We start from the raw sequence: 20,774 nt of genomic DNA, 5'->3' as shown, positions 1-20,774 counted from the left end.
AGTTTGGGAAGGCACCACATTTCAAAACTTTGCTGGAGCTTTGAAAGTCTGCAAAAAATATATATTTGTGCATTTTGGTTGGTCTAATAAACATAGCACTGTTTGGGGGATTTTGGATGCTATCGTACCTTGCTATATTGCCGACGTAGGTCCAAAACGCACTGCAGAAATAATCCAGATTGAGACTGCTTTAAGTGCCCTGCTTCAGTGCTGGGGAATCTTGGGAGTTGTAGTTCTGCAAGACATTTAGCATTCTCTCAGACAGCTCTAGTGCCACAATGAACTGCAATTCCCAGGATTCCCTAACACTGAGTTATAAAGTGGTCTCAAACTGGATTACTTCTGCAGTGTGGATTGGACCATAGTTTCCCTGGAAGCTGAAAATGCATTGTAGTGCAAATGATAAATGAAATCCAAGGTCCTGATTATTCTGGTCAAGAGCTTGGATTGCTTTTTAAAGTTGGTAATAGTTTATAGTTTATAATAGAAGATTAAAGCACCCTCTCATTTTAACGTAAATTTATTCATTCCTCCTTAACAGGGTTGCATCCAGATAACAAACCATTTCAGATACCAAAAGCATAAGAGAATCTCTTGTCGCTTTCAAGAGAGAGAAAGCAAGAAATCAGAGGAAAATGCCTCTCTTTTTTGGACCACAGCATCCATAATCCTCCAAGATTTAAAGCGGTCTCAATCTGGATTATTTCTGCAGTGCGTTTTGGACCTATGTTGGCAATATAGCAAGGTATGATAGCATCGAAAATCCCCCAAACAGTGTTATCTTTATTAGACCAACCAAAATCTAACCTTGCGAGGGACACCGAATCTTTATTTTTTCTGCAGTTAACATTACCAAAAATAATGGAGAAAAATGTGGCTGGAGTTATTTGGAACAAGCAGTATTCATAAGTGCAGTTAAATGAGGAAATCGCACACATGACTCCCGAAACCCCTTTGCAAAAAAAACATCTTTCATTTCATCTTTTTGGGCTGCTTGAGGCCTTATATATAGAGAGAGATGCATCCAAATGCATTCAAGAATCCCAGAGAAATCACAGCGTTCACTCATGCTTTAACTTTTAAAGTTGCTTTTACACTGTTTTAATTGCTTTTACATTTTCTTGGTGGCAAGTTTTTGATCCTGTGAGCCGCTTTGGGTCCCTTTCTGGGAGGAAAGGGGGCATAAAAATGAAATCTCATAAATCATAAATCCTGGCCAAGATGAACCTTTTCCAGGAGATTTTCCCCAGACTCCACGAAATCCTCTCCAAAGCACCAGATACTCAGCTGGAAGCATTGCTGAACCTCATTTTGGGAGAAGGCACCGTCTCCAAGGAATACTTCCAGACTTTGCTGCGCGAAAGAGACAGGGAAGATCTGGCAAGGAAGGTGGCCTTGATCCTGGTGGAAAAATGGGCCCTGGGTTTGAATCCTGCCTCCTCCCCAACCTGCCTTTTGGAGATTTTGGGCCGCTGCCCAGAAGACGCAACGAGAGAAGCGTCGCCTCGGAGCAGACGCCGGAGTGGTAAGCTTGCAGTGCGTAATGCGATCGCTTTGCACGCTCAGCGTTTGCATTATTGCCTTCTTATTGTTGCATCCAAACTCTCTGACTGTCGCTTCTCAGTGTATGGCAATGAGCCTCCGTTTATGCCCCCAAACTCTTTGGGGTCAAAAATAATAGGGTGAATTGCAGTATCCTTAAACAGAAGCTTATACTGGATGGGACCCCAAGGGCCATATAGTCCAACCCCAATCCGCCATGCAGGAATGCACCCCTAAAGCATTCCTAACAGGTGGCCATGTTTAAAGCCCTCCAAAGGCCACCCTGCGAGGAAGCGAATGGTCAGGAATTTGGGGAGATGAAGTCCAAAACATCTGGAGGACTAAGGTTTAGGAACCACTGACTGGTTCTTAATCAAAAGAGGATGCAAAGGGGGCTATATTGTGTCCATCAGACCTTGGGGAAAGTGGTGTATTTGGGGACTACAACACCCAGGATACTCTGCCCAGCATAGCTGCAAGGATGCTGGGATTTGCAGTCAAAATGTAAAGTCCTCTACATATGCTGCACACACACAGCTTTTTTTGAGCTGGAATGGCTGGAAGTCCTAAAACTGGATCCAGTTCCTGTACTGGAACCCTCCAAAGTGTATGCATTGGTAATTGCACATGCATCCACATCTTTATCTTTATGGCACATCTTTATCTTTATGGCACATCATGCATATCTTTATTGCACACATATGCACATCTTTATCTTTATTGCACATGCATGCACAACTGTTCTGTGCATGAACGCTAAGGCCACATTTTGGCGCCTCCATCCCTTGTGGTCCTCTCCGCAGCATCCCTTTTCCCATATCGCAGTTACGGGGCTGTTTCCCGATCCATTGGAGATCAATTTTGAGCATCCCAAAAGGGCGCATAGCAATGTGCGAATGCTCCAAAGGTCTACAGCGTGCTCTCATTTCTTTTTCCATGAGGGCCTAGGTGGGGTTAAATCCAGACCCAGATAAGAATAAAACAGAAAGTGAAAGGCACACTGGGCACCATTGCCTGTTTTCACTTCTGCCCTCATGAGCTGCTTGGAGCACCCTTCGTAAGGTAAGTAAGCCAGACATTGTGCCAATACTGTCCTTTTTCTCCTGGGTTGTGGGTCCCTTGCCGCTCACTCATGGGTGGCCCATTGGTCTTTTCTCCCCATTAACCCCCCCCCCCCAAAAAAAAGGACCTGACAGGTGCATTTTTCCCTCCCACTGATTTGCAATGTGCAAAGGACTGGCGCTGTGCCACGTTTTGGGAGTTGCAAACTCCAGCAGCTTCTTCATCAGGTGGGAAACCTTTGTAAAAACTGAGAGCTGAGGGAGGAAAGGTGGCAGAGAGCCCAGGTCTGTGGTCAAATTTCCCATCAGGACTGGAGATAATGCCAGTTGCAGTAGAAGAAAACAAAGGGAATTTCCAGTTCACCCTCTTTCTGGGATTCCCCAGGACAGAGGCTTACGGTCAGCGCCAGCAGCACTCCGTCTCTTCACCCATTCAGCCTTAGCAAAGAAAACACACTCTTTTAGTAACTCTTTTGAGGTGAGACTTCTTCTTCTTCTTGGGCATCCATCATGGCTTCTCACCTTGAGCTTTGCATCCAGCAGATTTTGCCAAAGGGACGACCTGAACATCCTCTCCAAGGTCAGTTCTCTTTCTGCCTTTACACTCCTTTTTCCTTCTGTTTTCCATCCCTGCCACCTGCTCCTTGCCCTTCTTCCAAGGGACAGTCCCCTCCTTTGCTTTTATTCAGCCACTGTTTCCTGAAAGCCATGATTCCTACCTTTGCTTTGGAGTTTATCGTTGGCCGGCTCGCCAGGCACTTCCTCTCTATTTATCGCCACTCCACCGTTGCTGCCCTGTTTCCTTGGACATTTTTCCCAGAGTGGGTCTGCTATTGCTTCCTGAGAGAGTGTGCCTTGCCCAATGGGTTTGCATGGATTCGAACCCTGGCCTCCCAGAGTCAAACCACTGCACCAGGCTGGCTCTTGTCATCACATATATTCACTGCAATCCCCCTTTGTCTTAACTTCACTGTTGGGGACTTTGTCTTGCAAAACCAAACACAAAATTGAGCTTTTAGTGCAGAAAATTGTATTTTCTTCTTCAGAGAAAATACAAGAAAATTCAAGACGGTCTGGAGACACAAAAGGGTTTGTTTCTCTTATTGATGTTGGTGGTTCATCCTTTTAGGAGGCTCCAAACTGGTGGGTTTTGGAGGGTTTTCATAAAGCCGTCTCTCCCTGATTCTCCGCTCACCAAAAACACACAAAAGCACCGTAATCCAAGCACCATCTTGTTGCAAAAGACCTCGGTGGTTTTTGTGGCTTTCGTACCGAGTGAGTCACCATCCCTATCTTTAAAGCCACAAAGCGGAGCAATCAAGCGTCCTCCTTTTCCAGGACCTGCCCTCCATTTCAGCCTTCTCTCCAGGAGCAGGTCCAAAACCTCCTCCGTTTTGAGCATCGTTAAAAAGCGTGCATTTATCTTTAGGTGGGTTGTTGGGGTTTTTTAAAAGCTTTTCTTTGTCCATATCCTCCAAAGTCAAAGCTGCAAAGGTGGAGGACGAACTGTACATACAAAGGCCCTGGGCAGGACTTGCAATTTGGGAATTAGAGCTGCCCAAAGTGCTGAGCCCGAAAGAGATTCTGGGGTGGATCTGGGACCTCCGCTGATATGGAAGCCACAAACTTCTGCTTTCATGGTGTCTGCTGAACTCTTTTGTTGGGGATGGGATCGAATCACAGAGTTGGAAGTAACCCCAAGGGCCATGCAATGCAACCCTATTCTGCCATGCAGGAATACCCAACCAAAGCACCCCTGAAAGATGCCCATGCAAGCTTTGCTGAAAGATGGAGAGCCCACCAACCTCCAAGGCATCATAACCCACTCTCAGACAGTTCTTACCCTAACAACTTCTTCGTAATGTTTAGTTGATCTTTCTGAAGCACGATGCCTCTGGAACTCCCTGCCACATGAAAGCAATCTTTCTTCTGAGCTGCAGGGAGGTTATAGAACCAGAGTCATATCCCTTTCAAGCCCAAATCTACCGTTGTGGGTTCTGGTTGCAACACAACACAAAACCATTTCCACCTCTTTGTCTTTCCTAGGACACTGCCATTCTGACTCCTTTTTGTTAACTAAACTCAAAAGCATCCTGTTTTGATCTCTTCAATAATTCAGAACATGATCTATAGCACACAATACCAATACATACATATGTACATACATATATACATAGCAAAGATAGATAGCAAAGAATTTCAATTCCTCTTTTGCGTGGGAATCACAGAATCTGTGGTTTAACGTCTGCAACATTTGTTATGAAAGTAAGGCTGGACCTTCTGGTGCTGCTTTGCATTAGTCTCTTCTCGGGACCCGGGCCCAAATTTCCAATTCTTGTGAGTCTTCTCCAAATGGGAGACAAGGGTGCAATTCTCCAGTTTTATTGGGCATCATAGCTCCAGGCAAAAAAGAAAGAGCTGGGTGCAAATCTCCATCTCAGCTAGGATTGCTGCATCTTTCAGTGAGTTGTGTGAATTAATCAATATGTTGCTGCAACGTATTTGCAGCCGGCCCTCTGTGTCCACGGATTCCTTATCCGCAGATTCAACCGTCCATGGCTTGCAAATACCCCAAGTGCCTTTTGTGTTGGCAACCAAAGAAGGAAGAATATTAGAGGAATGCAAAACCCTTCGTTGTTCTCAATCCACCTGATACCCGTTTGTTCAGTTGCGGCTGAGAGGGAGCCCATAATCCGCATGTCTCTCTAAATGAGACAGTAATAATAATAACAATAATAATCCAGCCGCCAAGCAAGAAAAACCACTGCCTTCAGCTCAACAGAGGCTTTGAATCAAGTTCATCTCCTTCACACCCTTCGCCTTCCTGGCAAAAGTCATGAGTAACTCAGATGGCATCCCAAAAGAAACTTTTTGCCATGGTGGGGAATCTATTTGTTTGTCTATCTCTCTATCTATCCTATCATCTGTCCATCCTATCATCTATCCATCCATCCATCCATCCATCCATCCATCCATTTCTCTATCCCTCCATCATCTGTCTGTCTGTCTGTCTGTCTGTCTGTCTGTCTGTCTGTCTGTCTATCTATCTAATCTGTGGATATATGGAGGTACATTTTAGCCTTGCAGAGTGCATTTAGGATGGACAGACTTGCACAAACCCACGTGCCTGATTTTAATCCTAATGTTTTATTTCAGGAGCCGAAATGGACCTGGGTCCTTTGCTGGGGAAGAGCTACCTGGAGCTGCTGCAAAGCGAACTGGACGACTGGGTCCTTTCTCAGGAGGTGGAAGAAGTGGCCGAGTTTCATACAGGTCCGTAACCGAAAAACCCCTATTTTTCTTGCTTTCTCCTCTGCGTGTGTTTGTGTACATACCTTCACAAATTACCTGTCGATTTATGACAACCCCATTAATTCATTGTTGTTGTCCTATAGGTCCTTCTATTGATACGCTGAATGACGCAGATGTCCTTTCCATGGCAGAAGGTGAAGAAGAGGCTTACGATAAGATTGGTAGGTCATTCGGATCCTGGGAATGAGAGAATAAATGGCAGGAATACACTTTTTTGCACGGTTGTTTGTCCTGCTTAGGCTTTTATTGGGTTATTTGTTTTAAAGCTAGCTTCCAACCAAGTTCTTTGAAGGCGACGGCCAAAGCAGTTGCTGTCATTATTGTGCGCCTTGAAGTCATTTTATGGCAACCCTAAAGCGACCCTATCATGACTTTTGGAGATCTGGGTTCGAATCCCTACTTGGCCATGCAAACCAATGGGCAACCCTTGAGTAAGAAGTCACACTCTCTCAGCCTCAAAGGATGGCCACGGCAAGCCCCTTATGAACAAATCTTGCCAAGAAAACCCCACGATAGGCTTGCCTTAGGGTTGCCATAAGTCAGAAATGACTTTAAGATATTATAATAATAATAATAATAATAATAATAATAATAATAATAATAATACAGCTCCCCGATGTCATCTGTCCGCTCTTTTTTTCTTTAGCTGCATTGGCCGAATACTTACTCAAAGACCATCAAGAGAAACCAGTGGAAGAGGTTTTCGGTAAGCCTCCTACCCATCCCTTGTTGCAACCTTTCCAAAACTCAAATCACACTTATCTGTCTCTTTGCAAATCCTTGCTTTAACCAAGCCTTGATAGCAAGCTGTTAATTTCCTTCCTTAAATGCAACCTGACAGGAAGCCTGGTTTCAGAAGAAGACTTTGCCGAAAGCCCCAGAGAGAGCTGCCTCGAAGGAAAGAAGAGGCGTAAGTCCAAAAAAGCCAAGAGGAAGACTGGGGAAAAGGGCCTTGACCGATGCTCAGCAGAACCTCTCCAACATTTCCCAGATTAAAAACCAGGACACATCTGGCCAAACAACATCAGAGCATGGTCAGGATTGGGAAAGTTATCAGTGAAGAAGAACGTACAAACTAGGAGAGGATGCAGCAGTTTGCTTTTGCCCAAGCCACTTGGGAAGGGCAAGATTGTGCCCCTTCCTCTGCTCCCTCTGAGTCAATTCAGTGCAAACCACTTTTGCATTTTGAACTCAGTTTGCAGCAGCTGAAGTGAGCGGAGGACCAAAGGGGGGAAAAGAGAGGAACTGGGACATTTTAGAAGCAGCTGGAAAAGTGGGATGGCCTTCATCTGGCTTCTTTTCTACCTGCAGGCAGCTGCTCTGAGGCCCTGGAACCCAAGCGCCGGAAAGTGGGTGAGTTGCCAGTTGCATTAGTCGTTGCAAGAACAGTATCTATCCATCTACCCATCCTATCATCACTCTTTCTCTCTCTCCATCCTACCCATCCTATCTATCCATCCATCCATGCATCTATTTGTCCTGTCATCTATCTATCAACCCTAGCCATCATATCCACCTGTCCATCCATTCTATCATCCTGTCACCTATCTATCCATCCATCCATCCATCCTAGCCATCTGCCTGTCTATCTGTCTGTCTATCCATCTGTCCATCTATGAACCTCCCTTCCTCTCAAATCCCAAAGTGGGATTCCAAGTACCTTGCAGAAATTAAAAAACATACCAATAAAAGCATACACAAGACATAAGTAAAATCACACCACAAAATGTTGCACAGTAAACCCGCAACCCTTCTTTAATGACTCTTCTATTTTTGTGGTTCTTCTCTGTCTCCCGCAGCGCACTCCCCGGCTGTTTGTGTCCTCAATGACCCCTCCGCCAACGTCCCTCTGAACGGATGCTGCCCCGTTGCTGACCAGCCCAATTTCCACCTCCAGTTTTCGGTGACCACCGTTGGCCTGGCAGGGAGGACCCCAAAGATTTTGGGTAGGCAAGGCAAAGCATGCCATGGGTCTGGGGAGCATTGCTTTGGCCGAGAAGCAGGTTCAACAAAACGCCACTGGATCATTTCCAGTTTTGCAGGTTTAAGTTTGGCTCTGGAGTGAAATGGGGTCCCCCGGCTTTCCAAATTTGAAATAAGGGATGGTTGAGATTCCTAAGACACAGGGTTGACAACCATGAAGTAGCAACGAAGAAGTTTGTGTTCTAACTAAAAACCACATTGATTGCAATTAATTTGGCCATATGTTTCTCTGCAAAATTAACCTGTGTTTCTCTGCAAAACTGCCGTACCCAGAGCCTCTTTCCTTCTGTTTGGGTCTTAGACAGAGATCTGCTGAAGACTTTCCGTCTGTCTGCGTCTCACTCTCTCTGAATTGCAATTTCATTTCCAGAGCCTTCAGCAAGTCCTCACCTGGAGTATTACCTTCTCAACCCAAAGGATATCCAGGTGATTTTGACCTTTGAACCTCTCGTCCAGCAAACGCATTGGCTGGCCAGACCTGAGGATACCACCAAAGAGGGCTGTCCAGGTGAGTACTGTGATTCTTAGACATCTTGTTGTTGTGTGCTTTCAAGTCATTTCCAACTTACGGCGACCCTATCATGGGGTTTTCTTCTCACGTTTCTTCAGAGGGGGTTTGCCATTGCCAGTATCAAAATGTGGTGTGTGTGTGTGTGTGTGGTTTTTTGGGGGGGGAGGTAGGGTGTCAATACTTGTGTCCCTGTTTTGTGGAGGAGAATCATGGCAACCCAAAAGCATATTAGACTTGCATTTTGGCTTTGCAAGACTTTTGCTCAGGTTTAATCCAGAAGCAAAAAGTCCTGGGGTTGGTTTCTGGTTTTTGTGCTGGTGCTGCCCTCCAGTGGCTCAGTGCTGCAATGACACAGGAGGTGAAACTGGAGCCCCCAAAATGAATGGACCAGGTCTCCATCCTGAAGCAGGTTGTGCCAGACTGCAGCCTCCCCATCACATGCACCCCACTCCCCAGTATTTGGGATGATTTTGGGATGTCAGCTTTCCTGCCTTTCCCACTTGTTTTTATTCCCAGGCAAAGAAGGCAAGACTGAGACAGGACCTGATAAGAGCCCCCCAGTCCCTTCTGAGCAAATTCAGAAAAGGCCAGGTGAGTTGCATCCTCATCCTCATCCCGGCTCTAAGCCAGAGGGTCTCTTGGGGTCTTGGGACACCTTGCCTGCAGAGGACTCGAACTCAGGACAGGGACAGAGGGGAGAAGCAGGAGGCCGCCTCTCGGGGATCCTGGCTCCAAGCTAATAGGGGTCAATCTATCCACACCACACCATAAAAATGGAATGGGGATGAGGAAAAGCAACCACGCATGCCAGCTGCAGAGGAAAGGAGGGATTTTTTAAAAGCATTAATATATACATATGCTCTTCCAATGAGAGAAAGTCTTTTGGAGTATCCTCTTTCCACTTTTTGACCCATGGTTCCCTCCCTCCCTCCCTCCTTCCTCCTCTTCTTAAATATTATTATTATCCCCTTTCTTTTTTCTCTCCTCCAGAGTCAGTGGATGCTTTCTGCACAGAGCTGAAGAGCCATTTCCGGGACAGTTGCCATTTTGGGAAGATGGAGGGAGAAGCCCCCTTGGACCACCTTTACCTGGAGTGCAACCTGGCAGAGTTTCCCTCGGAGGACAAAGGCAGGAGGAGCACTGACCCAGAGGAGAAGTCAAGGACCCCGGTGGAGAGAAGGCACCTCTTCCAGACCCCCGGGAGGAATGACCCCAGCACCAAAACCATTGTCCTCCTGGGGGAGGCTGGGATGGGGAAATCCCTCTTGGCCCAAAAGATTTGCCTGGAGTGGTCCGAGGGCCAGTGGCCCAAATATGACTTTGTCTTCCGATTCGATTGTGGGCATCTGAATACTGGGAGCCACCAAAACCTCAAGAGCCTCCTCTTTGAGCATTCTGCATTGTCTCAAGAGGAACTCAACGAAGTCTATAAGTATGTCCTCCACAACCCAGAAAAAGTCCTCCTCATTTTCGACGGTTTCGAAGAGCTGAAGGACCATGACAGCTTCACCAAGCCCTGTCCGGAGCGCTCGCCCCGGTGGGATCCTTGTGGCACCGGAGCCACTTTGGCCAGTCTCTTCCAGAAGAAGTTACTCAACGGTTGCACACTGCTACTCATGGCCCGACCCAAAGGCAAGCTGCACCAATGTCTACCTAAAGCGGACAAGATCCTGGAGCTGACAGGATTCTCCATGCAGCAAGCCAAAATGTACATTGCCCAATATTTTGAAGGCCTCCCAACTTGCGATGGGGCAGCGACTCTGATCCAGAAGTCCCCTTACCTGTTCAGCCATTGTCACCGTCCTGATTTGTGTCGGTTCATTTGCGAGTCGGTCTTCCAAACGGAAGGCATAGAATTGCCTTCCACACTTACTAGCCTTTTTGTGAAGTCCTTGCTTCAAAAAATGGCCCACGCAACTGAGAACAAAGTCCATCCAAAGCGTCACCTTGCCACCTTAGGCCAGATGGCTTGGGATGTCTTGCAAAACCACCAAAAAGTCTTCACAAGCTCCCATTTCTCTTCTGGGGAAGTGAAAGAGTTTGCTTTGGACTATGGGTTAGTGGTTCCTTTACTGTTCCCAGAAAACTCCAGCAACGAAACGGAGGAATGTGGCAGGTTTGCGTTTCCCAATTCCGTTGTCCAAAATTTCTTGCTGGCCTTGCATTTGGTCCTGGCCAAAGAGATCAAGGACAAAAAACTGACCCAACACCTTTGCTTGCTCTCCAAGGCGAAGAAGTCTCTCTCTTCCTCCTCCTCTTTGGACTTGGTGCCTCGTTTCTTATCTGGCTTACTCTTCTTAGAGGACAATCTCCTCTCTCCTCTACTTTTTGGAGAAGAAGGGGAGCAGGACGTGGAGAAGATGGTTGCCAAGAAGAAGAAAAGCCTCTCCAAATACATCCGGAGACTCCCAATCAGGGATTTCAGCCCAGGAAGACTTCTGCAACTGTTCCATTGTGTCCATGAAACAGAAGACACGTATCTCTTGCAGCATTTGGCGCTTGAGCTCAGGTCCAACCTCTCTTTCATGGGCTTCTCTCTCGCCCCGTCTGACATCCATGTCCTAAGCTCTGTCCTAAAAAGATCTGCAAAGGAGACAACGTTAGACTTCAGAGGGAGCTCCATTGATTCGGAAGGGCTCAGGCAGCTGGTGGTCATGAAGAATGTGTCAGCCTTCAGGTTGGTTGGTGTTCATGTTTTCTAGGCAGTAGGGTCTGGGCCAGGATCAGACTGAGACTCATAGGACCTTAGAGCCAAAGGGACCCCAAGGGTCACCTAGTCTAACCCCTGTCTGCCATGCAGGAATACACAACTAAAGCATTCCTGAAAGACGCCCATCCAACCTCTCTTTAAAGGAGGAGAGCCCACCACCATCTGAAGCTGTCCATGTTCTTCTCTCAAACAGCTCTTACAGTCAAGACGTTCTTCCTAACATTTAGGTGGAATCTCATTTCTTGTAATTTGCACCAACTGGTGCATCTTGGTCTCTGGAGCTGCAAGAAAGCAATCTATTGCCATCTTCTGTATGACATCCTAAAAAAGCAACCATGAATCCAAAACAGTTACAGATGGATAAATGTAGGGTAACTGTTTGGTGTTTGCAATTGATTAATCACAACTGGGACACTTTGGACACAACTGTACCTCCATTTCCCAACCTACTTATCAGGAACCAGCCACATAGGGAGGTCCATTCTGTAAGAGATTGGAGCATGGTTGAATGGCATTTCTGTCCTCAGGCAGGCAGATATCCTGAGAGGTCCCATGCAGGACGGTGTGGGTGGGCTCTCTATTCGTCCGTCTGTCCGTCCATCCGTCCATGGACCCGTCCACCCACTGAAGCCACGTCCGTCTTTTCCAGGGCCTCCCTCAGCCACGCCATTGACCTCTGGAAGCACCTTTGGGAAACCAAGCAAGAAGAACAGCTACGATCGGCCATGGAGAAATTTATCACCCTTCCGTTCAAAGCCCAGGCGATGAAGGACGTTGAGGACCTCTCCGCTCTGGTGCATTTGGAGGAAGAAATGGCCCAAAGGTACGTCCGTCCATCCAATTCATCTCAGAGGCTTTCGGTTTGGGGCAGGAGGGCAAAAGGGAAGGCTGGTCTGCACCATTTGCTGTCCCTGGAGGTTGAAATCAAGGACATTCTCCATTTCAGAAGACCCGAAAAAGGGCCCAGGAACTTCTTATGGCCAGGTCACGTCAAGGAATTAGTCACATTTATCTTTGTTTGTGCATGATTGTGGTCTTCTGTATCTGACCCCAAGGAGAAGCTTTAGTTGGGCATCAGGAAGCAGGGGCATTGCACACCCATCTTGGAGGGTGGGACACCTTGTCTCTCCCAATGGAAGGTCCTTTATGATTCCAGCCAGAAAATGGTTGGATTTAATGGCTTTTTTCTGTGGTTTTGGCAGGGGAATAGGGGCATTTTTGACCACAAAAACCAACTGTCAAATTGTCTCCATTTCAGAAAGCATCCTGCACCCCAAAATTTCATTTTCCCACCTCCCCAATTATTTTCTCTTTAGCCAGGCGGACTCCAACGGTTGCAAAATACACCGCATTCCCGCTGTTGCAGACTTCAAACAAATAGAATTCATGTAAGTAAGAGATTGTGTTTAAAAAGTTATTCTTGAGACGGTTTCAAGTGGAAAGAACCTTTAAGACAAAGGTGGCAATTGGGACGTTTAGCCTCAAGAAGAGAAGAGAAGCTGCGTCTGCACTGCAGAAACAATGCAGATTTTGAGGATTTATTTGGGACCCCAGCCTTGCTGGGCTTGGAAACGTGTGTCCCAGAAGGAGATGCTAATAGATTGCTTTTCTATTGATTCTTCTGTTATAATTGTCTATGATCATTCTTCTTTTCCTTTGCAGGATGGGGCCTATCTCTGGTTTGAAGGGTTTCCAAAAGCTGGTCCAGATTCTGGATGCCTTTCCATGTCTGCAACATTTGGAGTGAGTGGCGAAGGGGGTGATAAGCAGAGCTCAGGGAAGTTACCTTTTGGGACTACGATTCCCAAAATCCCCAGCATGCCTAGAATGACCCCTGGGGATTGTATAGTCCATGAAAGGTCAGTTTGCCAAACATTGGTGAGAAACTGAAAAGTGCAGGGAGTGACGTCAGAATTGGGAGGAATGGCTCCATTGGACTATAATTCCCAAAGTCCTGCAAACCCTGGGAGTTGTAGCCCAAAAAGTTTACTTTTTTGCAGCGATGGAGGTGGAAAATTCCTATCATGGGTTGATACTCTCTGATATTTTTTGCTATTTTCCAGCTTGGATTCTCCAAAGGAAAACGAAATCGGGGACGAAGGAGTGTTGAGTTTGTGCAAAGTCCTTCCTCGGTTGCACTCCTTGGAAACGTTAAAGTAAGTCAGGCCTCTAAACGCCACCAGTTTCAGGATGCAGTTTTCTAGAGCAAATCAAGACTTGTTGGCTAGGGATAATAGGAATTGCAGTCCAAGGACACCAGGAAGACCATGGACTCCCATCCACTTCCACTTTACTGGCTGATAGTGGATCCCATTATCTTACAAAGCGTCACCCATGACATCGATGTCCTTAGTTTGGGTCACAGCCATGCAACACTTCTGATGTGGCTGGACTGCAACAGTATTGTCTTTGCCGGTTGGGAGAATGATGGGACCTGCAGTTGAAGGACACCCAGGAGATCCCCTGAGTCCCATCTCACAATCCCAACCTTTGGTTCCAGCTTATCCCGGAACAAGATCACAGACCTTGGGGCAGAAAGGCTCTCCGCCGCTCTTCCATCATTGCCTTCCTTGAAGACGCTCAGGTGAGTACTGGCAATCCCATGTTCCACTTTCTTACATTGCAATGGAGAGGAAGAAGGGCAAAGGCTTTGCCCGGAAGGGTCCAGGATGCTTTCCCCAAAAACTGTGCTGATACCGAACGCCTTCCAGCCCCTTCTCCTTTCCTTGGGACTTCAGTCCCTAAACTCAAGCCTTTGTCTTCAATTTTCTCTTCTTTCTGCAGCTTGTACAATAACCGCATCGGAGACGCAGGAGCAGAACACCTTGCAGAAATGCTCCCCAAAATGCCCTCCTTGAGAGTGTTGGAGTAAGTAGAAACGCTGCATGTCTCTCGGCCGCAGAAACTATTTGCAACTCAGAATTTGGGGTTTCCCTTCCTACTCCGCTGCAGATTATTGAACCCAGGACCTTCTCCGGAGGAACACAAGAACTGCCCTTATGCTGGGTCAGACACTTGTAAGGGGTCCATCTAGCTCTGGATTGTCAATCCCATCAGCCAGGGTTTCAAGACGGTTCCCTTCCTGCCAACAACCCAGGGCAACCCTGCTTTGCTTCCAAAATCAGACCCAGTTCAGAGTGGTCCAAGTGGTATTCCTTTTTGAACTACAGCACCCAGAATCCACTGCTGTCTGGGGGATACTGGAAGTTGAAAAACCAAAGTAACCTTTTCAGGCTACTGCAACCACTGCAGTAAAGCTGGTGGTGCATTGTTTTAACTCCTGTGATGCAGTGCCCAAAGTGTGATACTGGATATCTCTGGGCAAGATGGGTTCAGAGGCTGAGAGAGTGTGACCCAAAGGCCTCTGCTTGCTAACTCCTGGGACTGTGGTTTCGTTTCAGCATCCACTGCAACCAGATAACCGCAGCAGGAGCGCACTGTCTGACCGACAGCTTGAAGTGCTGCCCCTGGGTTCAAAGCATGGCGTAAGTCATCCCACAGCTTCTTCCTTCGTGGCCAAATGGTTCAGACTGGATGGCCCTTGGGGGTCTCCTCCAACTCTAGGATGCCCTGTATTTCCTACATGGCCGAAGGGGGGACATTGGGGTACTGAGGGTCAAAGGTCTTGGAGGGGCTCTCTTTCCTTGGAGGTCTTGAAACAGAGGCTGGATGGCCAGTCAGTCCCATGGAGGGCTTGGGTAGCTTCCTTCATGGCCAAATGGGGTCAGACCAGATGACCCTTGGAGGTCTCTTCCACCTCAATTATTCTATGAATCTACGATTGTAAGAGCTAATCTCTTCTATTGCCTTTTGCTCCGTTCTCCTCTCCAAATCCCTTCCAGACTATGGAGTCCGGCCATTCCCCACGGAGTCCTGGACCACTTGCAGCAGCTGGACCCTCGCATCAGGCTTCTCTAGAGCAAGGCAAGGCAAGCCGCACTGACCGGTGGAAGGGGAAAAATTGGGATTTGGATGGAGTCCAACTGACCTTTGAAACCAAGGCCCCAGCTGGTGGCTCCAGTGATGCCAGTTTCAGCATCCACTGCAACGGGGAATCCGCTCCAGGGGTATAGTCCAAACTTTAAAGGAGGTATCCAGGGCCATGTCTGCATTGGCACCCCTGGAAAACAGGCTGTAAAGACTGAGAAGGTGCTTGTTTCGCATTGCAGGTTGGACAAAGGACTGATGCTTTTTAGTTTGGTTCGGGGGGGGGGGATTAACTCTGCAAAGTGATGGATCTGTAAATGGGATCCAGTTGATTCCACATGGCCCCCAGGAGAGGATCAATATGTATTTTTGTATATAGCAGGATTTGGTTGGGTTCCTTTTTAAATCTGAGTGTAGTACATCCTACAAAAATAGTAAGCATGGTGTCATGGGTTGAGAATTGGGTGGTAATGATGCCAAGGGACCTGGGTTCAAATCCGTGCTCAAATCCCTGGGAGCCAACTGGGCGACTCTGGGCAAGTCACACTCTCTCAGCCTCAGATGAAAGCAATGGCATGCTTTTGCCGAATAAACCTAGGAGAGGGTCACAACTACAAACAATGACCCAACACACTTCCTTCGTGGGTCACACCAAGCGCACACTTTATACAATCTTTAATAAATGTAGATGATACATTTGGGATAATCCTCTTGGAAGCGTCCTACTTTGCGGCTGGAGAGAATGGCGTTTCTGGTGCGCATCCCAGGAAGAAAATGTCTTTAAAAGCGTCCTTCCAAGGTTTTAAAAATGACTTCTGGAATGGAACATTTTGGGTAATAAGTATTTCTGGACTGTTTAGGAAAATGCAGATATTTCTCAAATAGCTACACCAAGAGTATATATTTCTGGATTGCAAAATCTGTGGGGGAAATGTGAACCTTCCAGAAATATCCGCATGAGAGGCAAATGTTTCTGAACTGAAACGTATTTGGAAAATGTAAGCATTGGAGATGCATCATTTCTGAAATGCACCATTTTAGGAAAATGTAGATACTCCAGAAAGCGCTACATCAGAGATCCATATTTCTAAAGTGCATGAAAGGAAAAGTGTAAGACGTCTAGCCATCAATAGGTAGGACATTAATGCAAGAGTGCCTTTCTTCTCATGCTTTCTACTAAACGGTCCTGATTTTTGCAAGCGCTGCCTTGAATTCCCTTTTTGCGGCAGTCTTGAGGAGCATCAGCGCACCTTTTAAATAAAGCTTTTCAGAGCCAGAAGTGAAGGTTTTTCAAAACCCAAATCAATTTCCAGAGTTGCGCAAAGATCTGAGCTGCACGAAAACGCCAGGCCGCCATTTGCTTGTAAATGAACACACAATCCTCGCAAGGGATCTTTGCACGGTTGTATTTGGAATAGGATATTTACATATTGCTTTGCTTTACATTTTTTCTCCCTGACAAAACAACTGCGTTTAAACACTTTACCCCCCCAAAAATAATCTCTGAGCATCGATGAACGAGGCCTTGGTTCCTTTCTCAAAGCTACAAAAATACTTCTTCTCTGTAGTGACTACATTCCCTGCAAAATCTGGATTTTATTTCATGTTTTTAAAAATAACCTTTTGCATTAAAAAGGCAACTCCTTTGAGGGTTCGAAATGAGGCTCCCGGCGCTTGACGGGCTCAGAAAAAGAATTCGGAAAGTGCAACTTGATCTCTAGCATTTAAAAAATGGCGACTACGGATTGCCGCCATTGGAGAGGGATTGCGCTTTTTCAGAAAGAGCGTGGGTTTAGTAGCCGTGGGCTAGTTAGCCAGAGCTGCTCCGGAGGCATGCAAAAGGATCGCTTGTCTCGGCAGTTGCCAAAACCAAGGCATTCCCCGCAGCTGGAAACCTAGCACTGTAGCATGACATGCTGTAATGCATCTTTAATGATACGCAAGCTTTCCATGCGCAAGTCAGTGTTTTGGGCATGAAGGTATGAACCTTGAACCAGGCGTCTTCCATCCTGGCATTCTCATATCTGGACCCTGGCCAAAAAGACTACAACGTCCATGGTCCTCCATCCTGGCATTTCCATTGGTCCTGGCAGCAAAATACAGTTCCCAGGATCACCCAGCCACCTTCCATCTTCATTGGACTCAAACCCAATGTGCCAAATAACCCTATGGACAATAACTCCCATAATCCCCTGGCCATACTGATGTGCTGGCTAGGGATGATGGGAGTAGCAGTCCAATGATGGATGCATGATTTCCCATGATTAAGCCCCCTCCTCTTAAAAGCAACCCCACAAATGCAATGTGCGAAAGCTCTTATACTTTTTTGGGGGGGAAAGGAGTGGGATACTAATAAATATAATAATAATAATAATAATAATAATAATAATAATAATGTTCTCAATGTCTCACCCAAAATTGGAAGTTTGCAAAAAGCAAGTGATTTTTTGTTTCTAAATCCAACAAAAACGACCCGACTCTCTTTGAGAGGCGTCTTGGAAGCCCTTCTAAGCAAATCCTGAATCGTTGTGTTTAAAAAATCCCTGCAGAACCATGGCAAAACCTCTGATAATAGCGGCAAAAGGGCCGAGGAAGAGGCTAGATTCAGACCCTCGGTGCAGCCCTCTTTTCGGGGGAGACCTTGCAAGCTTCGAAAGCCTTGTCCTTTTGCCCCAGCCTTGTCCCATTGCGCTCCTGGCTTGGAAATCTCAGCCGCGTTTTCCTATGGGTCACAACCTCCTGCAAATCTAAAATGAAAAGGAGAGAGAATGTTTACAAAGGAAACAGTTATCCCTTAGGCTTGCAATATTCTCAATTGGGCAGACAGCCCCACCAAACTTTCCCCGAAGCCCAACGATCGATTTGGGGTTTTATTCTGTTTTGAAAGCCTGCATCTCCTGCGTTTGCTAATTTTATACAAGGATGCAAGAATGTTATGCTTTGCGGGATATTGATGCCATTAGAGCTTCCAAGTTCCCTTCCTAGCTGAAAGTATAGTTATCTATCCAAAATTACTCAGCCCTACGATTCCAGACAAACATCTGCAACACACACAGACACATATCTACCTATAACAAATATAAACACACACAGAGGCATGTATACAATCGTATACAAACATCTGCAACACACACATATATACCTATAACAAATATAAACACACAGGCATTTGTACAGTACTGTGCATAAACTAGCAATGCATGCACACATATAAGAAATATGAACACACCTCTGGGGTCTTTCCGGTTCTCGAACCCATAGCCCAAGGAAACCAGGGGTCTTTGGGGAGGGGGACCCATCCTCTTTCTATCTGTGATTCTTCTTTTAAACCCTCTTGCAAAAGTGGATAGTAGGGTGGGATGGACCTAGCAGTGGATTGCAAGGGGGTTGAGTAGATGCCCTCTTGGGACCCGTTTTCGAGTCTACCGCCCCATTGACCCAACCATTGCAGAATGATCATCCCATCAGAACCAGGCATGTCCTCTGAACCAAAAATGTGTGTCCCTCAATCCCAAAATTCCCATTTTTAAAAGAATAAAATGTCAAAATGAACCTTCTCCATCTCTGGCCAGAGAGCAGCACTTACATCAACGCCGGAAAGGGGCCGCCCCGCGCATGGCCCACTCCTCTTCCACGGAGACGCAAGGTAGCCGGCCTCCTCCTTCCCTCCATGCTCCGTCCGTCCATCCATCCGTCCATCTTGCTCCCAAAGTTTGCAGGAAGCCCTTCCCTGAATCGCAAAGGCACCCACCCCGTTCCCTGAGAAGCACCCGCCAACCCAACAAGTTGGACATCCATTTCTGGCCCAGGCGGGACATTTGTGGCCCCTTCCAAATCCAGGGTCCGCCATCCCAACTCGAGTCCGGCAAGGTCTGGCGAAGGTGGAGCCCAGCCTTGTGGCCACGTCTGGATGTCCAATGCCCGGTTTTCCTCCTTGGAGACTACTTGGGTCCTCTCCTTAGCTTCTCATTTGGGTCTGGCCCTCCTCGGCGGTCCGGCTCTGGCTTGACCAGTCAGCTTTTACTCCCAGTAGCCGTCCAGTACGTCCACCTCGCTGTCCAGGTCATAGAGGCCGAGGGCCGGGTCAGAGAGGACCCCGAGGTCCACCAAGGCCTGGTCCATGTCCTCGGGGAGGAAGACGATGCCCACGTTGAGGGCGATGTACTCCAGGAGGAAGGCGTAGTAGAGGATGAGCAGGTTGACGCAGAAGAGGCCCACGTAGAACATAAGGTGAGGAGCGGGGGGCCGCTGCCCGGGAAGGGGGTCTCAGTGGACATCCGATGGACCCGATCTGTGGGGGGCTGGAGAAAGGGACGCCTGGCTGGGCACAACAAGAAACCAAAGGATGGTCAATGGAGGATGGAGGGCAACTGTAATGAAAGTCCAGTTTGCCCCCTCCCCAAATAATTTAGAGCCACAATGATTCCCAGACTTGGTTTCTCCAACTGTGTTGGACTTCAGGTCCCAGAATTCTTTACCATTAACCAAAGCTGTCTGGGGCTTCTGGGAGTTGAAGTCCAAAACACCTGGAAGCCCAAAGTTTGGGAACTACTGGTTTAGTCAACTTTTTCTGGGGCTGGGAATGGAAGTCCATTGGTCCCCTTCCCCAAATCATTGGGACTTTTAGGGAGTGGGGTTTAAAGTCCAGTTTGTCCCCCTCCCCAAATGATTTAGAAAAATTCATCTTCAGAGGCAAAAGAATTAAGAATTAAGCCTAGCTTCCCTTTGCAATTCATTCAGGGATGGAAAAATTTGGGAGCAGAAAAAGTGGGGGGCAAGGAACCCCAAATGCAGATCCCTGAAGACCAAGAAACCCTTCCCCAAAGCAGCTTTCTGGCAAAATCAGGGGGGTCCCCTCCCCAAATCTCCAAAGGGAGAAATAGCCCCAAAAATAGATAACAAAAGAAAGGATGGGGGGGGGGGGAATAAAAGCAAAAACAGAAAAGGGGGGGCAAGGGTCCCTAAATGTGGGTCACTGCGCCCCAGCACTTCATAAAGCAAAATCTGGGTTGCCCCCTCCCCAAATTCTCTGGTGGAGAAATAACCTCCAAAAAGTAAAGGCAGAGAACAAAATGGAGGAGCGGGAAAAGGGGATCAGGGTCCCCAAATGTGGGTCACTGCAGCCCCCCCTTCCCAAAGCAGCCTCCTGGAAAGATGAGGGGTGCCCCCTCCCCAAATTCCCAGGTGGAGAAATAACCCCCTAAAAGAGAGAGCGAGAGAGAGAGAGAGGAAGGATGGGGGGTTGGAGAAGCAGGGTCAAGGGCCCCCAAATGACGATCAATGCATCAAGCAAGATCAGGGTTGCCCCTCCTTCCCCAAATTCCCAGGGGAGATGCAACCCCCCAAAGAGAGAGAATACAAGCCAGGCTTTTAAAGGGGCTGGGTCCTCCAAAGCCCCCACTGACCTTCGGGGGCGTCCTAGGGGGGCTCCTGGGGCCTTTGCAAAGGCATCTCTGGCTCAGGAGGGCCAGGGCCAGCGAGGCCGAGGCAGCAAAGAGAGAGACGGGCCTCCGCTGCAGCTGAGCCAGGCGCGCTCCCGAGGAGAGGGACAGCTGGGCTCTGGGCGTGCGCGCTCCCGCCTGGACACGCCCCTCCAGGGCCCTGATTGGCTCTTGGCCTCGGTGAGTGACAGCTCGAGGAGCAAAAGCAAAGAGAGGGCTGCAAAACGACCCTGCAGAGCAGGACAGGAGGTGACCCAGCCTCTATGCACTGCAGGAGTAGAAAACCC

General features: G+C 47.6%; 2 protein-coding genes across 4 annotated transcripts in view; one reads left to right on the top strand and one right to left on the bottom strand.

The window, feature by feature from the left end:
• The window catches only part of CIITA (class II major histocompatibility complex transactivator), a 21,862-nt gene extending 6,096 nt beyond the window's left edge, over positions 1 to 15,766 (top strand). Inside the window, exons 2-19 of one of the 3 annotated variants that reach the window (XM_042437656.1) lie at positions 542 to 1,525; positions 5,760 to 5,876; positions 5,999 to 6,076; positions 6,562 to 6,621; positions 6,757 to 6,825; positions 7,227 to 7,268; positions 7,715 to 7,861; positions 8,269 to 8,406; positions 8,926 to 9,000; positions 9,400 to 11,086; positions 11,769 to 11,942; positions 12,436 to 12,507; positions 12,782 to 12,862; positions 13,183 to 13,275; positions 13,620 to 13,703; positions 13,904 to 13,987; positions 14,521 to 14,604; positions 14,962 to 15,766. In XM_042437656.1, coding sequence (XP_042293590.1) covers positions 1,222 to 1,525; positions 5,760 to 5,876; positions 5,999 to 6,076; positions 6,562 to 6,621; positions 6,757 to 6,825; positions 7,227 to 7,268; positions 7,715 to 7,861; positions 8,269 to 8,406; positions 8,926 to 9,000; positions 9,400 to 11,086; positions 11,769 to 11,942; positions 12,436 to 12,507; positions 12,782 to 12,862; positions 13,183 to 13,275; positions 13,620 to 13,703; positions 13,904 to 13,987; positions 14,521 to 14,604; positions 14,962 to 15,037 — 3,465 coding nt within the window. In that variant the 5' untranslated portion in view covers positions 542 to 1,221 and the 3' untranslated portion in view covers positions 15,038 to 15,766. Of the gene's footprint in view, positions 1 to 541; positions 1,537 to 2,558; positions 2,605 to 5,759; positions 5,877 to 5,998; positions 6,077 to 6,561; positions 6,622 to 6,756; positions 6,826 to 7,226; positions 7,269 to 7,714; positions 7,862 to 8,268; positions 8,407 to 8,925; positions 9,001 to 9,399; positions 11,087 to 11,768; positions 11,943 to 12,435; positions 12,508 to 12,781; positions 12,863 to 13,182; positions 13,276 to 13,619; positions 13,704 to 13,903; positions 13,988 to 14,520; positions 14,605 to 14,961 lie in introns of those variants that run through there. The other 2 variants (XM_042437657.1, XM_042437658.1) reach the window with 2 other exon arrangements.
• A 655-nt stretch (positions 15,767 to 16,421) lies between these two features.
• Positions 16,422 to 19,312, bottom strand: DEXI (Dexi homolog; the record flags this gene model as incomplete). The annotated part of the gene is made up of 2 exons (XM_042437661.1): positions 16,422 to 17,793; positions 18,633 to 19,312. A coding segment is annotated over one exon (246 nt), but the record flags the coding sequence as incomplete, so codon positions are not given.
• Between the last annotated feature and the right edge of the window lie 1,462 nt (positions 19,313 to 20,774).

Source organism: Sceloporus undulatus, chromosome 8 (genome assembly GCF_019175285.1).
Source record: "Sceloporus undulatus isolate JIND9_A2432 ecotype Alabama chromosome 8, SceUnd_v1.1, whole genome shotgun sequence".
NCBI classification, from domain to species: Eukaryota; Metazoa; Chordata; class Lepidosauria; order Squamata; family Phrynosomatidae; genus Sceloporus; species Sceloporus undulatus.
Note: the sequence above shows the minus strand (reverse complement) of the source record. Positions and strands in the feature narration are given on the sequence as shown.